General features: G+C 43.6%; 1 protein-coding gene across 5 annotated transcripts in view; it reads left to right on the plus strand.

Annotated features, from left to right (window-relative positions):
* Positions 1 to 5,132: 5,132 nt before the first annotated feature.
* recql4 (RecQ helicase-like 4) overlaps positions 5,133 to 22,484 on the plus strand; it is a 79,191-nt gene continuing 61,839 nt past the window's right edge. For 2 of the 5 annotated variants that reach the window (XM_072576415.1, XM_072576418.1), the window contains exons 1-7: positions 5,133 to 5,208; positions 8,678 to 8,806; positions 10,138 to 10,171; positions 12,045 to 12,166; positions 17,569 to 17,715; positions 18,317 to 19,530; positions 21,382 to 21,484. In XM_072576415.1, the coding sequence (XP_072432516.1) occupies positions 8,723 to 8,806; positions 10,138 to 10,171; positions 12,045 to 12,166; positions 17,569 to 17,715; positions 18,317 to 19,530; positions 21,382 to 21,484 (1,704 nt within the window). In that variant the 5' untranslated portion in view covers positions 5,133 to 5,208; positions 8,678 to 8,722. Of the gene's footprint in view, positions 5,284 to 8,677; positions 8,807 to 10,137; positions 10,172 to 12,044; positions 12,167 to 17,025; positions 17,189 to 17,568; positions 17,716 to 18,316; positions 19,531 to 21,381; positions 21,485 to 22,484 lie in introns of those variants that run through there. The other 3 variants (XM_072576416.1, XM_072576419.1, XM_072576420.1) reach the window with 3 other exon arrangements.

Genomic DNA, 22,484 nt, shown 5'->3' on the forward strand with positions numbered 1-22,484 from the left:
CTTATTATCCAGATCTTCCAGGGATGAGCATAGGGCTCAGGAGATGGTGTCTGCTGTAGTGGTAAACAGCAAGGGTTCCAACATTGATCCCTGTGGAATTCCACAGGCTTCAAGGCACAGGAACCCCTGTTAACCATCACCCTCCGTTTCCTAATACTCAGCCAAGTCTGCATCCAATTACCCAAATTTCCATGGGCTCATACCCTCCCTATCAGTCTCCCTTGCAGGACATTATCAAAAGCCTTGCTGAAGTTCAATGAGACTATGTCAAAAGCATTGCCCTCTTATGCATACCTGGTCACCTCTTTTTTTTTTTCAAACAATTAAGTTAAGATGGTCAAACATCACCTCCTGTAACAAAATCCATGCTGACTGTCTTTGATTAATCCCTGCTTCTCTGAAAGAAGATTAATTGTCAGAATTTCTTCCAGTAGTTTTCCCCATCACTGAGGTTAGACTGATTGGTGTTGACTGGTTCAGAGAATCTCTGTGACTCACGTGACTGATAAATGTGAAATGATTTTGACATGCAGAAAAAACTATGTACACAAGCCTGCAGTCAGTGAAACACTCAATTTTATTTGAAGACAACAAACGAATTGTGTTTAAAAGCAGGGAGGTTATATTGCAGCTGTATAAGGTGCTGGTGAGGCCACACTGTGTGCAGTTTTGGTTTCCTTACTCGAGAAAGGACGTACTGGCACTGGAGGAGGTTCACTCGGTTGATTCTGGGGTGAGGGGTTTGGCTAATGAGGAGAGTCTGAGTAGACTGGGATAATATTCATTGGAATTTAGAAGAATGAGGGAGGATCTTGTACAAACATATAAAATTATGAAGGGAATAGATAAGATAGGGTTGAGGGGAGATCTAATAGAAACTTACAAGATAACGTGTGGCTTAGAAAGGGTGGACTCTGGGAAGTTGTTTCCTTTAGGCAGGAGACAAGGACCCGTGGGCATAGTCTTAGAATTAGGTGGAGTCAATTTAGAACAGAAATGAGATATTTCTTCAGACCAAGGGTGGTAGGCCTGAAGGAATTCATTGCCATGGAGTGCAGTGGAGACCAGAACATTAAATGTTTTCAAGGTAGAGATGGATAAATTCTTTTCTCTCAAGGAATTAAGGGATACGGGGAGAGTGCAGGTAAGTGGAGTTGAAATGCCCATCAGCCATGGTTAAATGGCAGAGTGGAACTCGATGGGCCAAATGGCCTTACTTCTACTCTTATGTCTTTATGGTCTTAATTCCAGACTGTTATTGAATTCAAATTCCATACTGGGATTTGATTGAGTCCCCACAATGATACTTGTTTTTTTGGATTTATAGTCCAGTGGTAATACCTTCCCCCTGCTGGCGATCATTCTCTGAGCTGCTTCCTATGAAACATTACCTGTCATAGAGATGTATGGCATGGAAACAGAACCCTCGGTTCAACTCTTCCATGCTGACCAGATATCCCAACCTAATCTAGTCCCATGGGCCAGCACTTGACCCAAATCCCTCTTAAACCCTTCCTATTCATGCACCCATCCAGATGCCTTTTAAATGTTGCAATTGTACCAGCCTCCATCAGATCCTCTGGCATCTCATTCTATATACGCACCACCCTCTGCATGAAAAAGTTGCATTTTGGGTCCCTTAAGGAGACCAAAACTGCTGTCAGTATCCCATATGTGGTCACACCAGCACCTTGTACAGATACAATAAGCCTTCCCTACTCTTTGTACTCACTATATACCCATGATTGTTTCCAAACACCAGACTAATGCCATTTACATGTTCACTGATGACACCACCATAGTTGGTCAAATCTCAGATGGTGGTGAAACAGACTACAGGTGGAAGACCTGGAAAAATGGTGCCCTGAGAACAATCTAGCTTTCAATGCTGACAAAACCAAGAAACTCATTGACTTTCAGCAGGATGTTACTCATGCCCCCCTACACATTAACAGCACAGCGGTGAAACGAGTGGAGAGTGTCAAGCTCCTGGGAGTGGTTATCCACAACAAGCTTTCTTGGACTCTTCATGTGGACGCACTGGTTACAAAGGCCTGACAACATCTCTTCTTCCTCAGGCAGCTCAGGAAATTTGGCATGACGGCGAATACCCTCGCCAACTTTTATAGGTGTACCATCGAGAGCATTCTGTTTGGATGTGTCACTACCTGGTATGGCAACTGTACCATTCAAGATCGGAGACGGTTACAAAGAGTGGTGAAGTCGGCCCAGACAATCACTAAGGCTAACCTCCCATCTAGAGAATCCATCTCCCAGGCCCGCTGTCAAGGAAAGGCCGCCAGCATTCTCAAAGATCCATCCCACCGTGGCAATGTTTTTCTACAACCTCAACCATCAGGGAGAAGGTACAGATGCCTGAACACAGGCACCAGCCAATTTTGAAACAGTTTCTACTCAACTGTTCTTAGAATACTGAATGGACTCTCAAACTCTTAACATTCGCCTGTACCTGTGTTTTGGTTTTTGCTGCTGTTTACCCTATTATTTACTATTTATGCTACTTAATGATGTGATCAGCCTGTAGTGTTTGCAAGACAAAGCTTTTCACTGCCTCAGTACACATGACAATAAATTTAATTCAATTCAATTCCATTAGCCTTCCTCATTACCTGTTACACCTGTGTCAGCTGTCTATGTTTTCTTTCTAAGTACCTCAAGTCCCTTTGAATTGCTGTGTTTTTCCATTTTAAATAATAGTTCTTTCATTCTTCCTTTCAAAATGAACAACTTCACATTTTTGCACATTATACTCCATTTGCCAAATGTTGCCACTAAATCTATCAATATCTTGCAACCTGACTTTCCACCAATTTTTGTTATCTGTGCCTCTGGCTACACTACATTACATTACTTTCTGTCCTCTGAGTCATTATATACACAGAGTTATGGTCCCAGCACTGATCCTGTGGAACTCCACTGGTTCCTGAAAGAAAGCCCCCCCCTTATCCCCAATCACCGATTCCTGTCCATTAGCCAATTCTCTATCCATGCCAATATACTACCTTCAACACTGTGGGGTCTAAGTCTTTAACTTGGCATGAGGTCCCAGAACTCAATCTGGAAGTCCAAATGCTACATATCTACTCATTTCCCTCTATCCACTCTGGTCGAGACTTCCTGAAAACATTCTAATAAATTAGTCAGACACTATTTCTCTATATGAAAATATGCTCATTCTGCAAATGTTCTCCTCTTACTAACTTAATTCCAACACTTGTCTAGTCCTTTTGGGCTAATTGACTTGTAGTTACCTAATTTTTGCCTCTCTCTATTGGAATATGTGTGTCACATCAGTTTTCCAGTCTGTTGGGACTTCTCCAGAATCCAATGACTTTTGAAAATTAATGGCTGTGTGCAATCTGACCAAGTGAAATTTTACCTTTTCAGGACCATTATGCTAGACCCTGATGTAAGGGTGCTGTATAAATGAACAGTTGTTGCTGTTGCAGCTTCTCCTGCTCACAGTGAACTCAGGGTCAGGGTGAAGGACCAGGGCCTCACTAAAGGTGCTGTATAAATGAAGTTATTGTTGCTGCAGCACCGGCTCACACTGTGCCCAGAAGCAGGCTGAAGCTCATGAAAGGTGCTGTATAAATGAACAGTCGTTGTTGTACCAGTTCCTGCTCACACTGTGCCCAGGGGGCGGGCTGAGGCTCACGAAAGGTGCTATATAAATGAAGATTACTTACTTACAGTGTGGAAACAGGCCCTTCGGCCCAACAAGTCCACACTGACCCATTTCTCTACATCTACCCCTTACCTACACTATGGGCAATTTAGCATGGCCAATTCACCTAACCTGCACATTCTTAGATTGTGGGAGGAAACTGGAGTACCCAGAGGAAACCCACGCAGAAACGGGGAGAACGTGCAAACTCCACAGAGAGTCGCCTGAGGTGGGAATTGAACCTGGGTCTCTGGCGCAGTGAGGCGGCAGTGCTAACCACTGTGCACCCATAAAAGCAGGAGATTGGCTTGACTTCATTCTGCTCTGCTCCAGCAAACTGCAGTCGCAGGCTAAGGAAGGCAGTCTGTTTTGCCACAGGGGCGTTTCCATTTGCTCTATTCATTCACGGGATGAGAGCAAAGGTGGCTGGGCCAACACTTATTGCCTCTGTCTCAAGAGTAGTTGTTGTTGTACCGGTTCCTGCTCACATTGTGCCCAGGGGCCGAAAGATGCTCACTAAAGGTGCTGTACAAATGAACAGTAGTTGTTGTTGTACCAGTCCCTGGCCACACTGCGCCCAGGGGGGCGGGCTGAGGCTCACTAAAGGTGCTGTATAAATGAACAGTAGTTGTTGTTTTGCCAGTCCCCGCTCACACTGCGCCCAGGGGCCAATTGAGGCTCACTAAAGGTGCTGTATAAATGAACAGTAGATGTTGTTGTACCAGTCCCTGCTCACACTGCGCCCAGGGGGCGGGCTGAGGCTCACTAAAGGTGCTGTATAAATGAACAGTAGTTGTTGTTGTACCAGTCCCTGCCCACACTGCGCCCAGGGGGGCGGGCTGAGGCTCACTAAAGGTGCTGTATAAATGAACAGTAGTAGTTGTTGTACCAGTCCCTGCCCACACTGTGCCCAGGGGGGCGGGCTGAGGCTCACTAAAGGTGCTGTATAAATGAACAGTAGTAGTTGTTGTACCAGTCCCTGCCTACACTGCGCCCAGGGGGCCGGGCTGAGGCTCACTAAAGGTGCTGTGTAAATGAACAGTGGTTGTTGTTGTACCAGTCCCTGCCCACACTGTGCCCAGGGGGCGGGCTGAGGCTCACTAAAGGTGCTGTATAAATGAACAGTGGTTGTTGTTGTACCAGTCCCTGCCCACACTGTGCCCAGGGGGCCGGGCTGAGGCTCACTAAAGGTGCTGTATAAATGAACAGTGGTTGTTGTTGTACCAATCCCTGCCCACACTGCGCCCAGGGGGCGGGCTGAGGCTCACTAAAGGTGCTGTATAAATGAACAGTGGTTGTTGTTGTAGTACCAATCCCTGCCCACACTGCGCCCAGGGGGCGGGCTGAGGCTCACTAAGGGTGCTGTATAAATGAACAGTGGTTGTTGTTGTACCAGTCCCTGCCCACACTGCGTCCAGGGGGCGGGCTGAGGTTCCCCTGCGCGCGCAGCCAGCTGCAGCCGAGCGCCTAGAGGCGGGAAACTCGGATTCCAGAAGCTTCTGGCGGCCCCCGCTGTCCAGGTGAAGGCTCCACCCGTTACCCCGCGAGCAGGGGGCAAAGGGCAAGGGGCGGGGCGCGGCGCTTTCCCGGGCTGGGTAAGGACGATCATCCGCTCACTGCCCCCCCCCCCAACAAACAACCAAGAGTCCGCTCGGGGGCGCGCTGGGGACCGTCCGGGCTCCGCTCGGGGGCGCGCTGGGGACCGTCCGGGCTCCGCTCGGGGGCGCTGCTGCCGGGTTACCATGGCGACAGGGTGACCATGGAATTGGGGGAAAAAGGCGGGAGGAGGCCATTCGGCCCCTCGAGCTTGCTGCTCCATTCAGTCTGGTCATCGGAGCCCCCCCTTCTCCCTCACCCCCATGAACTGTGTCCAACTCCTTTTATCCTTGACCGCCTTCTGTGAGAGACAGGCCATTGCACAGGCTCTGGGGTTACCCTCTGAATGTCTCCTCACCTCAGTCCTAAATGACTCACTCCATGTCCTTACCCTGCAAGCCCAGAATCTGGGCTCCCCCACCATCAGGACCATCCTTCCTGCTTCACCCTGATAGAACTCAATACATTCATCAGCCACAGCTTTGCCCATTCACCTTACCCTACTCTGCTTCTAAGCTCCAGCGAATACAATTTTAAAATAATGCAATGCTGACCAACCCTAGTTGGTTCAGTTTATCTTTTTAGAATAGAATCTCTACAGAGGCTATTGAGTCCACATAACCCTCCTGATAGTATCCCACCCTTCCCTATCCTATCCCTGCACATCCCTGGATACTACGAGCAATTTAGTGCAGCTCATCCACCTAACCTGAACATCTTTGGACTGTGGGAGGAACCTGGAGCAAACCCACACAGACACGGGGAGAATGTGCAAACTCCACACAGATGGTCACTCAAGACTGGAATTGAATCTGGGTCCTTGGTGCCGTGAAGCAGCAGTGCTAACCACTGCGCCGTTGTGCTGCCCAATTTTTAAATTTAATTTATTGTCAGGTGGATTTATTCCAAATAGTGTTGTTTAGTGTCACCACTCTTCAGTCCATCTTCAAACACAATATTAAGCCTGAAAAATGAAACAATAACATTCATCTTATCGTCTTACCTTAAAGTTAGATAGTCTTTGGAAAACCTTTCACTTGTGGCTCAGTCATGGGCCTGGATTAGTGTCCTCTGCACCGATATCTTGAATCCCTGTGGCCAAACTAACAACACTGCTTTACCATGCTACGAGAACAAACAGGTGCTCCCCATCTCAATTCCCGGGTTCAATTCCCACCTCAGATGACTCTCTGTGTGGAGTTTGCACATTCTCCCAGTGTCTGCGTGGGTTTCCTCCGGGTGCTCCAGTTTCCTCCCACATTCCAAAAATGTGCAGGTTAAGTGAATTGGCCATGCTAAATTGCCCGTAGTGTTAGGTGAGGGGGTAAATGTAGGAGAATGGGTCTGGGTGGGTTACGCTTTGGCGGGTGGGTGTGGACTTGTTGGGCCGAAGGGCCTGTTTCCACACTGTAAGTAATCTAATCTAATCTCACTTCCACCAATGCCTCCCAATGACTTCAAATTCCACATGAACACTTCTGTTCTTTTCCCCCAGTTGCCTGACTTGTAAATTCTCATTTTATACATAACTTCTGTCCCTTTGTCAGTCTACTTGCTTTATTTCTTGCTGAAGTGAATTGTTTCTTAATAGTATTTAAAACACCAATTTTAAAAGAAAGTGTTACAGTTGAGAAATGTCGATCACAATGATGCTTATTGGTTATGGTCCAGTTTTATTTTTGTATGTTGCTGGCTGGACCAACATTTGTAGCCCATCTCTCATTGCCCTAAGGAAGGGGGGTCAGGAGCTGCCTTCCTGAATTGTTCAGAGGTGCTTTGGTTAGATGGCTGATTTGTTGAAGTAGTCTCTCTCTCATGGGAAAGCAGCCTGTGGTATTATATATACTTGGAATTTTTTGTTAACTGTTGTAGTCCTTCTGGTGTAGGTACAGCCACTATGCTACCTGGAAGGGGTTTCCATGATTTTGACCCAGTGACATTGATTACCAAGTCAGGATGGTGAGTGGCTTCCAGGGGAACTTGCAGGTGGTGGTTCCCCATGTATCTACTGCTCTTGCCCTCTAGGTGGTTGATGTAATAGGTTTGTAGCTACAGGTTTACACCTCACTTTCACATCGGTCTGGTTCTGTTCCTGACATGATCTCCCATGCCTCTCATGGAAACACGCTTAGTCACCCTAGCTTGAGAAAGTGGCTGATTTCCTGATGCAGTGTCTCTCTCATGAAAAAGCAGTCTATGGTATTATATATATTTTGATTTTTTTCTTTAACTGCTGCAGTGCTTCAGCTGTAGGTACAGCTAGAGTGCTATCTAGAAGGGGTTTCCATAATTTAACCCAGTGACACTGATTACCAAGTCAGGATATGCTGGATTTTGAGGTTACAGATTGTGGTTGAAAATATTGCCGCTGCAGTTCATTAACTACAGCACCTCATTATGAGTTACTGGCCATGAGTGGGATCATGAGGGATGGACTTGTACGAAGTTCTGACCAAGTGTTACCAGTCTTGATTGTTCCAAAAATGTCAGTCAAAAAGTTGTAAATAATGTTCTTGCAAAAAGCTGCATAGCTCCACTAACCATCCTCTGTGCACTTGGAGCCCTGTTCTCCCAGCACTCCAATTTCATCTGTGATGAAAACTAAAATCATAACCTCCTTTGGAAGGAATCTGATGGGAACAGTGTTTCTGTTGGGAAGGGAAATACCATGATTGAAGATTGTGTGGGATCGGGATTGATTCCGGCTGACTAGCGCTCGACCTTTTGGAGCCAGTGAATGGAAAAGGGATTGAGGATACGGCTGAGGATAGGGATTGAATGGGTTGAATGGATTGAACTGATGTATCAAATATTTGGAGTGGATTGAGCGCGAGTCACAGTTTTCATTGAATGAGAGCATGATGGCAGCAGTTCTGGTCCTTTTATCTCTCAATCCTTCATCCTCCACCCTACTTTTAAGATCACTGAGGTTAAGTGTAGAGCTGAGAGAATCACCCTCTAAATCAACACAGCCTTGAAGTGTATAAAGTTAAAAATCACACAACACAAGGTTATGGTCCAACAGGTTTAATTGGAAGAACTAGCTTTCAGAGCACTGCTCTTTCATCATGTCGCTGTCACAATCACCTGATGAAGGAGCAGCACTCCGAAAGCAAGTGCTTCCAATTGAACCTGTTGGACTGTAACCTGATGTGTGATTTTTAACTTTGTACACCCCAGTCCAACACCAGCATCTCCATATCTTGAAGTGTTTAAGATTTGGCATCAAGTGGGGGAGTACATATACCCAGTCAGATGTGTCTTGACTATAGGACTGAAAGTTGTTGAAGGCTACTTTTCTTCATCTTTTGATAAACGCACAATTCTAACTTTCCAAAAAATGTGTGCAATCACAAAATAAGTTTTATTTTGTCTTGTTTTCTTCCTTTGTAGAGACAAATGAAAGATTGAGAGAAACCACTGGACTATTGTTGGGAAATGGATCGATACACTGAGTTAAAACTTGCGTTGAAAAAGTGGGAGACTTTGTTCTTCGAGAGAAACAGAAGGAAACCAACTAAGGTAGTCACTGAGTCTAGAAAACCTATCACAAACACTTTATGATTGAAGTAATGGCTGTGAATGTCACTAGCTTCACAGTTTCCAATAAGGGTTAGTTCTGGACAGGTTGCCATCAGAAGTCATTTGAAACAGGAACTGAATAGCAGGAAAAACTAGGTAGGTCCCACAGGAAAAGCAGTGTCAGCGTTTCTGGTCCAGTGATCTTTCTTCAGAACTTCCAAAAAATAATCTAAGATGCCCTTATCTGTTGGAGTATTAAAATGAATTTGCACTACTTTTCACAGCCTTGTGACATCCAGCAGTGTTTCAATCAGTGAATACAATTTTAAAATATTCCCTGATCTGCATACTCGGTAAGGGCCTGGTCAGTGTGTGAAAAGGATGACCTTTTTAAACTGTGGGTTTTTTCACATAGTTATTCTGCAGCTATCTTCAGGAGAATTTTTACATTTTCAAAAGGTGTAAATGGCTGACCACCTAATGATGATGGACACACAAAGAAAATGTTACGTCCTCTAAATCTGCAATAGTTTATATTAAATTTGGAGAAATACCTTGCATTCACGTTTTATTTACTCATAGTCTCAGGTCTTTGGGTGTGAACCAAATTAGAGTCACTAGTACCCTCATTACCCTTGAGTTTTATTATCTGAAAAACTATCAATAATCTTATCCTCACAATCCTCGTTTCTTCAATTTCTAAATAACCAGTTGAATTGGTATAATTGCGCTCATGGAAAAAAAAGAGTTCAATAAATTCTGCCATGCTGCTCCTCTATCTGAAATTTTGTTTTTGTTTTAGTCATAAATTCTTCTGCAATCTGAGTGTTACTATTTTGATGACTCTTACATTTGTTGACTTTTAGACAAGAAATAGTTTTGGACCTTCATCTTATTACTTCAAATACCAGTATGCTCATGTCCTCCTTGTGGTGGATGGTCTGTCATGATTGTATTAAATGATAGAACAGGCTCAACAGGCTGAGTGGCCTATTCCTGTTCCTATGTTCTGGCCTGGTACACCATTTAATTTGGTCTTCTGTTTCTTTTTCCCCCTGTAGGATTTGGCACATACCTGTGTTGCTAGTCATGCAAATCAATTTGGTCTCATCTGGAAATTTACAGACAATTCATGACGTTTTAAACTATGACTTAATGGAGGGTATGCAATATGTGATGGTGCAGATCAGGCTAATCTGGTATATGTGTGGCTGCTGCAAGTAGCCATTTGTAATAAGTATGATTTCAGATTGTGATTTTTTAATTTTGTGTAATAAAGCTGCTCTGTCTGTCCAAGAAAACTTACTGTTCCTCAACGTTTTCCTCTGTAGGTTGATGTGGCTTGTGCTTCAGAAGAGACTCAAAGTAAGTAATGTATGAAAGGAATATGTCTTGTTACCTTAATTCAGAGAATTTATTGGTAGTGAATGGAAGGGAAAGAATGCATTGGACCGACCTTTACTTGCAGGGAAAATATCCATGTAGCAGGTATCACAATGTAAACAAAGTTTCTCCTCTGCAGCTTTTTCTGATGACTTGTTGTTCTGAAGCCATTCTGAGCTGTAGGTTTTATTGTCAATGGATTGTGTTGGCACAGATAAATTAGCTTGTATGTTTTGCTTGATGGAAATAAAAGCCTAAGGTTGCTTTACTAAGCCGTAAAGAAGGAAGGGAAGTGGTTTGGGAAAATTTAAGAAGGAAATGTTACAGAGGGGAGGGCATTCAGAAGGCAAGGGATTCCAGAAAGAAAGTAAAAGCCTTAGTGGAACAGAGATGCTGAGGAAAGAATTACAGTTTGGTGGAGGGGCAATTGGAGCAAATATGACAACACTTTTGCCATTCTGTAGCTGGAGAAGTGACTGAGGCCAGGAGTGTGACGGAGCTGAGGAAGAATGCTTCAGTTTTGATATATTAAACTAAAGGAAGTTTTTACTCTGATTATGCTTGATCTTCCCCTGCCTAACCCTAACTTTATCCAACCAAGTGACTTGACTTAATGGTCCTGTACTTAGGCCAGCACTAAAGACAGTCAAGACAGAATGCAAGGCAGCAGCTTGATAACAGTTGTAACTTATTAATGTTTTTCTCTTATTTTTTTCCTTTATCTGCTTGGCTTGGAAACATGGTGGTTTCACTCTTCAAAATGTAGAAGAATTTGGACATCTCTGTGATATCACAATACTGTCACCAAATATTTCCAGCCTTTGTCTTTTATAGAAAGTGCTAATTCTTCCTTGGGTTGGGATGGTTGCAATAATGCTGGCTGCTGGAAACCACTCAGGACCATTATTTGATTGTGAGGTTACGCATTGAATGTTCCCGAAAGGCATATCAATGGAGTTCACCATATCGACCTTGGTTTTTATTTGATGTTCATTAGTATACACTTTTAGCAAAGATTACTGAATGAAGGGCATGAGGAGGAAGAGCTGTGCCTTTTTATCGTTCCATCTTTGTTTTGTCCAGGGAAGTATGAAGTCAACCTTGTATCCTGTTGTGTGGGGATAAAAAGACCTTTGCCTCCTGAAGATCCAAAAACTGATCCTGTGATTTCTCGGGCTGTATGACTCACACATAATTCGTTAATTGACCAACTGAACCATCTTTACACAAATGCTAACAAAAAACATAGGTGACTGCCATTCCTTGGTTGATTAATGCCTTGACTAATGAGTGTCAACTGTGCTCAAATATAAACAAAACTTGGCAGTTTACTGTCAGTCATTGCCTAACTGGTGGATTTTCCATGGCAATATCTCCTACCAATCAGAGTCCATTTGTTAATCAATCAGCACTCTTTTGTAAAGTTTATAATGGTATTCTTGCAACTCTCCCAAGGGTTGCAAGATGAAAAGACTTAATGTCTCCCTTTCATCCCCCCAGTAATATTAACGCACAACTTCTGAAATAACCCAAAGTATTGTCTGAATTTTCTGGCATGGCTGGAGGGTGACTGTTTTTTTAAGTAATTCTAGTGTGTATAAAGAGGATCTGAACTTCAAGACCGGAAATTCCCAACCCCACTATGGGTCAGCTGGAATTGTATATGGTAAAATAACATATCTGAAAGACGAGAATGCAGCCCGTTGCATCTTGCTTGGATGGTACCTGACTGATGTGGATCAAACTTATTTATGTTGTGTTGTATTGGAACGGAATTCACTGATATTAATGTATTGGATTAAACCATTTACACCACAGGGCACACTAAATAATCCATGTTTGTTTGAATTCACAGAATTGTATAGAGAATATAGAACTATCAAGCAAAATAGGGAAGAACATACTACAGAGAACAATCACCGTCCACCGGTAGATTCTGGGAGTAAGCCTTTGATGAAAACTAACCAAAATGAGGAGGTGAGTCTAGATTTCTGCATTATGTCCATTTTCTTGTCTTCTTTTTCCATAATATGTCCCTGCATAGAATATTCCTCATGGAATTTTGTGCAGCAAAAATCAAAAAATTCTGTCTGCCTCCAGGTAACCAGTCATTTACAGAATATTGTGGCTGAAGTAGCAGGACAGGCTGTGATCTTTGACAGAGAGACTACTTAGTGAACCGATTGATTCTGCTCTTCAGCCAATAAAGATAGATGTTTGCCTTTCCAAACTTTTAGCTGTCTCTGATTTGTAGCTTTTATGTTCCTTTTTTAATAATTGGATTTGAACTGTCAATGTCTCTTTTCCACCAACACGTAGAACAAGGGATACCTCCAGTTATGTTAAAGGTTGATGGGGTAAGCTGTTAATGATAGAGTGCCACAGGCAGCTGTGCTGGGGCCTCAACTATTCACAATCCATATTAACAACTTGGATGAAGGAGCCGACATTATTATAGCCAAACTTATTGACAGTATGATAAATAGAAAAAGCAATTTGTGAAGAGGCTAAAAAGGGACATGCAGAGGTTAGGTGAATGGGAAATATTGACTGATGAAATATAATGCAGTCAAACACAGATCTCCATTTTGGCAGAAAAAACAGAATCTTCTTTAAATGAAGAGAGATGACAGCACTGTGGTGCAGAGCGATCGGGTATCCTTGCACATAGATCACAAAAATAAACATATAACTCAGAAGGCAAGCAGAATCTTTAGCTTTATTTCAAGGCAATAGAATATAAAAGTAGATGTACAAAGAGGTTTGGGTGTCCTTGTACACCAGTTGATGAAAGACAGGCAGGTGCAGCAAGCAACGAAGATGGCAAATGATAGAGGGGCCTTCATTGCAAGACAATTTGAGTTTAAAAGTAAGAATGTCTTACTGCAGTCATTACTACAACCTTAGACAACATTGGTGAGATCATATGGTATTCTGGTTTCCTTAAGAATAGACATACTTCCATTGGAAGTAGTTTAGAAAATGTTCACAAGGCCATGATGAAGGTGCTGCCCTTTGAGGAAAGGTTGAACAGGTTGGGCTGGTACTCAGCGAAGGTTAGAAGAATGAGAGGTGATGTTATTGAAACATGTAAGATTCTAAAGAAGCTTGATTCCAAGCATGTTTCTTCTGGAGGGAGTTGGGAGCAATAAATTGGCATGGATTAGAATTGATTGACTGAAGGGAAGCATTTTTCCAGGTAGCAGGCAGTGACCAGTGGGTTAAGATCATAAGATGTAGGAGCAGAAACAGACCATTGAGCCCATGGTGTCTTCTCCACCTTTTCAATGAATCGCAGCTGATTTGATAATCCTCAACTCCACCTTCTTGTTTTAGTCTCCATAACCCTTGATTCCCTTAATGATTAAAAGTCTAGTTATCTCAGCCTTAAAGATACGTAATGAGTCCGCCTCTATGTTAAATAATTCCACAGATTTGCCAGCTTTTGCAAGAAGAAATTCCTCCTAACATTTAAATGTGCAACCCATTATCCATTTAGCCCTCTGGTCGTAGACATTTAAAGACTGGGTGGGGCAAAGGAGGCTTCATGGAAACTTTGACATGGTAACTTCAAGAACGGCTTCTTCTCCTCTGATCAGACTGCTAAACAGACCTCTCGTGTATCAGAATTGATCTTTGTAACTTCTCTGTAACTGTAACACTACATTCTGTGTGATCTGTCTGGATAGCACGTAAAGCAATACTTGTTGCTGCATTTTGCACATGGGACAATAATAATCAAATCCAACAAGTCTGAGTGAGTGAGGAGACACATGGCAGATGCAGTACAATGTGGGTAAAATGGAGTTAAATACTTTGTTGTGAATTACAGACAGGAAGAGTATTATTTAATGAAGTATTGGGAAATGTAGATGTACAAAGAGGTTTGGGTGTCCTTGTACACCAGTTGATGAAGGACAGGCAGGTGCAGCAAGCAACAAAGATGGCACATGATAGACGGTAGTTTGGCGCACTGATCTTTATATTGCTGAGTCTAAACACTAGCTCGCGGACACCTCCTCCTACTGCCCCCTTGACCATGACCCTAACTCCCACCACCAGACCATCCATAACCTCATCACCTCAGGGGATCTCCCATCCATCGCCTCCAACCTCATAGTCCCACAACCCCGCACCGCCCGTTTCTACCTCCTGCCCAAAATCCACAAACCTGACTTCCCCGGCCGACTCATTGTCTCAGCCTGCTCCTGCCCCACCAAACTCATCTCTGCCTACCTTGACATGGTCCTGTCCCCCTTAGTCCAAGAACTCCCCGCCTACGTTCGGGACACCACCCACGCCCTCCACCTCCTCCATGATTTTCGCTTCCCCGGCCCCCAACGCCTTATCTTCACCATGGACATCCAGTCCCTATACACCTCCAGCCCCATCACGAAGGCCTCAAAGCCCTCCGCTTCTTCCTTTCCCGCCGAACCAACCAGTACTCTTCCACTGACACTCTCTCCTTCGACTGAACTGGTCCTCACTCTTAACAATTTCTCCTTCCAATCCTCCCACTTCCTCCAAACCAAAGGAGTAGCCATGGGCACCCGCATGGGCCCTAGCTATGCCTGCCTCTTCGTTGGATATGTGGAACAGTCCATCTTCCGCAGCTACACTGGAACCACCCCCCACCTTTTCCTCCGCTACATTGATGACTGTATCGGCGCTACCTCGTGCTCCCACAAGGAGGTTGAACAGTTCATCTACTTTACTAACACCTTCCACCCCGACCTCAAATTTACCTGGACCGTCTCAGACTCCTCCCTCCCCTTCCTAGACCTCTCCATCTCGATCTCGGGCGACCGACTCAACACGGACGTATACTATAAACCAACTGACTCCCACAGCTATCTAGATTACACCTCTTCCCACCCTGCCCCCTGTAAAAACGCCATCACATATTCCCAATTCCTTCGCCTTTGCCGCATCTGCTCCCAGGAGGACCGATTCCAATACTGAACAACCTAGATGGCCTCCTTCTTCAAAGACCGCAATTTCCCCTCAGACGTGGTTGACGATGCTCTCTACCGCATCTCCTCCACTTCCCGCTCCTCCGTCCCTGAACCCCGCCCCTCCAATCGCCACCAGGACAGAACCCCGCTAGTCCTCACCTACCACCCCACCAACCTCCAGATACATCGGATCATTCTTCTTCATTTCCGCCACCTCCAAACGGATCCCACCACCAAGGATATATTTCCCTCTCCTCCCCTATCAGCGTTCCAAAAAGACCACTCCCTCCATGACTCCCTTGTCAGATCCACACCCCCCACCAACCCAACCTCCACTCCCGGCACCTTCCCCTGCAACCGCAAAAAATGCAAAACTTGCACCCACACCTCCCCCCTCACTTCCCTCCAAGGCCCCAAGGGATCCTTCAATATCTATCAGAAATTCACCTGCACCTCCACACGCATCGTTTACTGCATCCACTGCACCAATGTGGCCTCCTATATATTGGGGAGACAGGCCGCCGCCTACTAGCGGAACATTTCAGAGAACACCTCTGGGACACCCGCACCAACCAACCCAACTGTCCCGTGGCTGAACACTTTAACTCCCCCTCCCATTCTGCCAAGGACATGAAGGTCCTTGGCCTCCTCCATCGCCAGACCATGGCAACACAATGCCTGGTGGAAGAGCGACTCATCTTCTGCCTAGGAACCCTCCAACCACAAGGGATGAATGCAGATTTCTCCAGCTTCTTCATTTCCCTTCCCCCCCCAACCTTTTCTCAGTCCCAACCCTCGGACTCATCACCGCTTTATTGACCTGCAATCTTCTTCCCGACCTTTCCGCCCCCACCCCCTCTCCGCCCTATCACCCTCACCTTGACCTCCTTCCACCTATCGCATTCCCAACGCCCCTCCCCCAAGTCCCTCCTCCCTACCTTTTATCTTAGCCTGCTGGACACACTTTCCTCATTCCTGAAGAAGGGCTTATGCCCGAAACGTCGATTCTCCTTCTCCTTTGATGCTGCCTGACCTGCTGTGCTTTTCCAGCAACACATTTTTAAGCACTGATCCCCCGCATCTGCAGTCCTCACTTTCTCCTACATGATAGAGGGGCCTTCATTGCAAGACAATTTGAGTTTAGAAGTAAGCATGTCTTACTGCAGTCATACAGGACCTTGTTGGGACCACACCGGAAGTAATGTGTATGATGTTGGTCTTCCTTCCGAAGAGAGAATATTCTTGGCACAAAGGGATTAACTGGACTAATAACAGAGATGGCAAGATGATCTTTTTGAATATAGATGGTTCGATTTGGCTTGTGTTCGCTACAGTTAAGAGAGATTAGATAAAAGATGAAACAATTCTAACAAGGAGGAAGCTAGATGCAGAGAGTATGATTTTCCTGGTTGAAAACTCTAGAACTGGGGGACACAGACTCAAGATAATATTGACTGATGAAATATAATGTAGCCAAACACAGATCTCTATTTTGGCAGCAAAAAGAGAAATGCGGGATCTTTCAGGGTAGGGCATTTCCGACTGAGATGAGGAAAACAATTCTTCATTCAAAAGATGGTGTATCTGTGGAATACTCTACCACAGAAATCATTGAATAATGTCAAGTACGAGATAATATTTTTAGATATGGCATCGAGAGGTAGAGGGAGAAATTGGAAATGTGGCTTTTAGATTTCGGTTCAACTATTGTCATATTGAGTGGTGGAACAAACTCAAATGACTGGTTGCTTCCTCCTAGTTCTATATAACGAGGAACACAGTTAAAAATTAAGATGGAGATGGAATTTCCTCTGCGGATTATTATGATTCTCTTTCTGCAGACAGCGGTGAAAGTCTTTGTCTTTATCTTTGTGTCACTAGAGTTGTATATGTTCAGACCTTTGACAAGGAAGTCTCTGGCTATGTGGAACAGACAGGAAAATGAAGTTATGGACACACTCAAACTAACCATGATGCAGCCAAGACTATTGAATGATGGAGCAGATTCCATGGACTGATTGACCCAGTCCTGCTGTTTATGCAGGTTTTTTTGAATTTCACTGCTATTATGTAGACACATGACTCCAAATGCATTGATGGAGGTAGATAATTATTTGCTCGAGTAGGGAAATCCAAACAATGTGGAAAACGTTTAATATTTGAGCCATTCAGAATTTGTTTTGCACAAGGGGCATGGTGTTCTAACCAGCAAGAACAAAAACAGGCATTGAACAAGTCACTGTCATTTGGTCCATCCTTGTTTGGTAACTGGCATGAACCACGTCATTTTGTGACTGGATAATTGGTTGAGCCTTCCAATGCCATGTAAGCAGCTATTGGTCATCTTTTGAGATGGCTGTAACTAAGGAGGGAATCTAGTTTGTTTTTTAAAAAAAAATAAATTGAGATGATTTGTCTCTCCAGGCTTCTAAGTGTGATACTTGGGGATTACATCTTAATCGTCAGAACAGAAAGTTTCAGGAGCTCACGCCGAAGGAGCACGGTGCTCTAAAAGCATCGGCACAGTATTATGGAATGAAATTAAAGGAGAAACTTGGAACATCAGGAAAGGTAAGTGTTACTTCCTTTGCTGCTTCCCACCCTCTGTATCACACGTATGAAATCGTCTGCCCTGGCTAAGGAGGGTACAGTTGCAGTTACTTCAGTTGTGCTGTAGCTATCTCTGTGGAAAGTGTTGGTGTTGGATTAACCTGGTAACACGGCTGATATCAGACCCTTGGTAAACAGTCACAGGAACTTTGAAAAGCTCTCTTTCGAGAGGGAGTCAGGGGAATGGAATGTGGTTTTTCTGTCACAAATTTGATACAGTCCACAAATTATTTGAAAGCAGAATTAAATAGTTATTTGAAACCGGAGAACTTTAGGGGGTACTGGGAAGAAGGAAGTGAGTGAGTTTAGAGTTGGGTACTTTATCTGTAAGAATAAAATATAAAGTTGATGGGTCATTTGGCTTGTTTCCGTCATTCTCTTGATGAATTCAGAGAAAGTACAACAAAGCTGAGTACTGGAGCTGCAACGTCAGCGAGTTTAGTTACAAGAGACTTCATAGTTTTAGCCGCTTGGTTTTAAATGTTTTGAACTTTAGTACAGCTGTACAAGTAAAAGACCAGAGCAAAAACAGTGAATGTCCTTTTTTTCAAATATCTGAAAGGTAAGGCCAATTTCTCTCCGTAAGTCGCTGACTTCAAGGAGGACGCAGATGTCCAAAGAGATCGATGATGGGGAGAATGGCCCAGTTATTGGGGGACACCCTGTCACCCCCAAGCCTGCTGAAGATCTGCAGCTTGAATCTCAAGACTTTCCAGATGGATCTGATCAACTAGAATTTCAGCATCCAGTCATGAAAGGTATTTCTCCATCAAAAGTGCTCCGAACCCAGACAAGGACTCCCCAGTCTACTAATAAACTACAGCAATTACAGCAGTGTGTGTCTCGGAGATTATCCTCGATTGATCGTGGCTGGTTAGACAGATGCCAGGAGAGAACACAACCAGATGTTGAATTGCCCATATTGGGCAGACTTTCACTCCCAGCCAGTGGTAAATACAGTCTTGACTCTGATCATGGGGAACCTCCTTCATTCGGTGACTCTACTCCCCAAGTTGATCACAACCCTCAAAATGTGAATGACACAATGCAGGTAGCCAGTGAGCAGCCTCTGCAACTAAGTGATTCCCCAACAGTCAATAAGAGGTCCTGTTCAGTGACTGCTACGTCTCCCTCAGCTGGTGATACACCCTCCTCATTGGGTAATGTCTCTTTAAAAGTTAGACATGATGAGCTATCAGTTTCCTCGAGTGATTTTCAGGATTCTGAAAAGCCTCCAGAATTAGGGAATGGCTATTTCCGAGATGATCATGCTTGCCAAAAATATGTTGACACAGGGAAAATGCAGATTCTAACAAGAACTGGTTTGGAACATCAATTGAACATTAATTCAGTGACCAGTGAAGAGAGAAATTGCAATGTCCCAGAATCTTTGCAGGAAAATTATGATGAAGGAGAGAGACAGACTGATTGTGAGCAGTGTAAAGTGATAAATACTGGGAAGGGCACACAAGACCTAAAGAGAAGCAGTAAGAAGCGACGGAGAACATTGGCAGCAGACGGAGTGAGTGCTGACGCTTGTGAAGATCTCAACGGCAATGCCAAGAAACGCAGAAAAGCAACTAAACCTTCAAACACTACCACAGCTCAGACGGTGAAGAAGCAAATCCTCAAAGCCAATTGCAGAACTGTGGTGGACGCCAGCAGTCCACCAGCAAATGAGGGGAAGCCAAAACCTGAGCTGCCAAAGGAGAATCTCTACGGAGATGTGGAAGAAGGGAACATCTGTTCAGAGGCTCAGAAGAGCAGTGGCATGAGGTAGGTGCAGACATTGACCTAATGAGCAATATCAGAGGTACGTGAGAAAGATGTACTGGATTTTGTTTTGCTTTCTATTTTAATGCTTGATTCAACGGAACAAATTCTTTCTTTGGTTGCAGTTGTAGTTATCTATTTCGAGACCAAGCCTGAGATGGAACTATTTGTCCTTCCCAGTTAGAGGAAATGCCATTATATAGTTCAGGCTGGTAAATGTGCTATAAATGTGATCTTTTGGGCTGTTTCTTCAGGGTTTTTTAGGTGCATTGATCTCATTTCTCATGCAAGATGTATGAAATATCTTTCTATAACCTTTCTATATTTGAGCTGCTAGGGATCATAGTTGATTGAACTTAACTGAAAAGCAAAGGTGGATGACAAGTCAGAAGGCTGCCTTTTTTTTTCATACTCCATACAACAAATGACTAAAAGAATGAGAGCAAAATTAGAGTACAAGAGAAAGCTAACAAGAAATATAGATAGTAAGAGTTTCTAATCATCATTCTATTAATTTTAAAATAGTTATGGAAACAGGCCTTGTATAAAACTTGAAGTTCTTAATTAGAGTAAGGCAAACTTTGAAGATATGAGACAAGAACTGTCAAAAGTTGATTGGAATAGACTGTTTGCGGGTAAAAGGGACAATGGCGAGGGGACGCTTTCAGAAGTGTGATAACAAGTTCAGAAGCATTATCTTCCTGTTCGAGAGAAGGCTAAGGTTGATAAGAGTGGAACAATGAATGAATAAAGATATTGAGGCTCTGGTCAAGAATAAGGAAGGGCTGTATATTAGGTATAGACAGCTGGGATCAACTGAATTTCTTGAGGAGTAACAGAGGTGCAGAGTCATTCTTGAGAGGGAAATCAGGGAGGCAGAAAGGGAATATGAGATTGCCTTAGCAGATAAGGTTAAGGATGATTCAAAGAGATTCCACAAATTCATTAAGAGCAAAAGAGCAAGTAGGGAGAGAATAGGGCCCCTTAAAGATCAATGAGGTTGCCTATCTGTGGAACTACAGGAGATGAGAGAGATACTAAATTAATATTTTGTCAGTTTTTATTGTTGAGACAGAAATGGAGGAACTCGGGGAAATAAATATTGATGTTTTAAAAATAGTCCCCATTACAGAAGACTAAGTGCTGGAGGACTTATAAAACATTAAGGTGGATAAATCTCGAGGACCAGATCAAATGTATCCCTGGACAGCATGGGAAGTTAAAGAAGAAATTGCAGGGCCCCTATCAGAGATATTTGTATCATCTACAGCCACGAGTGAGGTAACCGAGGACTGGAGGATGGCTAATGTTGTACCTATATTTAAGAAAACTATAGACAAGTGAGTCTGACATCAGTGGTGGGAAGTTGTTGAAGGGGATTCTGAGAAATAGGATTTACATGCATTTGGAGAGGCAAGGACTGATTCGGGATAGTCAGCATGGCTTTGAGCTTGGAAAATAATGTCTCACAAACTAGATGGAATTCTTTGAGGGCAAAGTGTTAACTGTTATCCACATGGACTTTAAGTAAGGCCTTTGACAAAGCTGCGCTGTAGATGGAAAATGTTAGAAGTTGTTATAAAGGACAGGAGAGCAGGTTACTTTAAAAAAATCAAGGTAATCTGGTGGAGTCATAGTTTTGTGAAAGAGGAAAGCTTATGTAATTAATTTATTGGAGTTCTTCAAAGAAGTAATGTGCAGTGGGTAAAAGGAGAATGAGTGAATGCAGTAGACTGCAAACTGACTGAGAAAAGGATTTCTGTTGTAGCTGTTTACATTGTAGTCGTGCTGAGTCTTGACTGCTTGATCAATCTTCTCTCTATTACTTTTGGCTTTGCTTATAATCTGTTGTAGAGTTGCACCACCTAAAAAAGGTGGAAACTTTGTGAGAATCAACCTTAAGAAGAAATCACACGTCAGAGGTGGAGTGTTACGAGGAACGTATCTTCGCAAACAGGTACTGTATTTAAGTTACTTTCTGCGGTAGAACTCGTTCATGATGCTTCTTTTGATGAATATAAAACTAGTAGCTTCTCCTCTTTTGAGGTGTGGAAGTTTGAAAACAATGCAATTGTGTTCTTCCTGGTTTTTATTAATATTAATATGGTTATTAATATTTGGATAGCTGCAGGTTTTTTAGTATTTGAAAGGTGATTTTAAAAGCGCAAGGAGCTGACTATTGATATTAGCAATGGTCTGATTGATCAGAAAAAAAAACACACCTTTTGAATTTTACCTGTTGCCTGAGATGCAATCAACCATGTCTGTATGTTTCACTCAGGGAATGAACCAAAACCTGGCAATGTAGTTAACATGAACATCTGCCTGTTTGCCAGAAAAGCGTTAACCTAGAGTATATTGTGTTGACGAGTCGCTCTCTTTGTGGACCCAGGCTAATACTTTGTGGATGTGAGTTCAAATCCAGCTCAGCAGCAGCTGATTGAATTTAAATTCACTTCATCAAATTTGGAATTGAAAACCAATCTCTGTGACCGGGACCATAATCATTCTCCACGATTGTTGTAAAACCCACCTAATTCATTGATCTTTTAAGGAAGGAAATCAGCCGTTGTAACCCATCTAGCCTCCATGTCATTCCAGACCCAGCAAAATATGGTTGGTTCTCAACCGCAGCCTGAAGTGGCCTAGTGGGCTCCTCAGTTCAAGGCCAATTAGGGAAAGGTAACAAATACTGCTATCGCCAGCGACATTCACAGCCGCTGTTTCCCCATTCTTTCAATATGGACGCTCAGCAGGTCTGGCAGCATCTGTGGAGAGAAATCAGCGTTAACGTTTCTGGTCCACTTACCCTTCCTTCGAACAGGAGTGGAAACGTTAGCTCTGATTTCTGTCCAAAGATGCTGCCAGACCTGCTGAGCGTTTCCAGCAATTTCTATTTTTTGTTTCTGATTTCTAGCATCCACAGTTGTAGAGTTGTACAGTCATATAGCATGGAA

The sequence above is a fragment of the Chiloscyllium punctatum genome, chromosome 8 (assembly GCF_047496795.1).
Source record: "Chiloscyllium punctatum isolate Juve2018m chromosome 8, sChiPun1.3, whole genome shotgun sequence".
NCBI classification, from domain to species: Eukaryota; Metazoa; Chordata; class Chondrichthyes; order Orectolobiformes; family Hemiscylliidae; genus Chiloscyllium; species Chiloscyllium punctatum.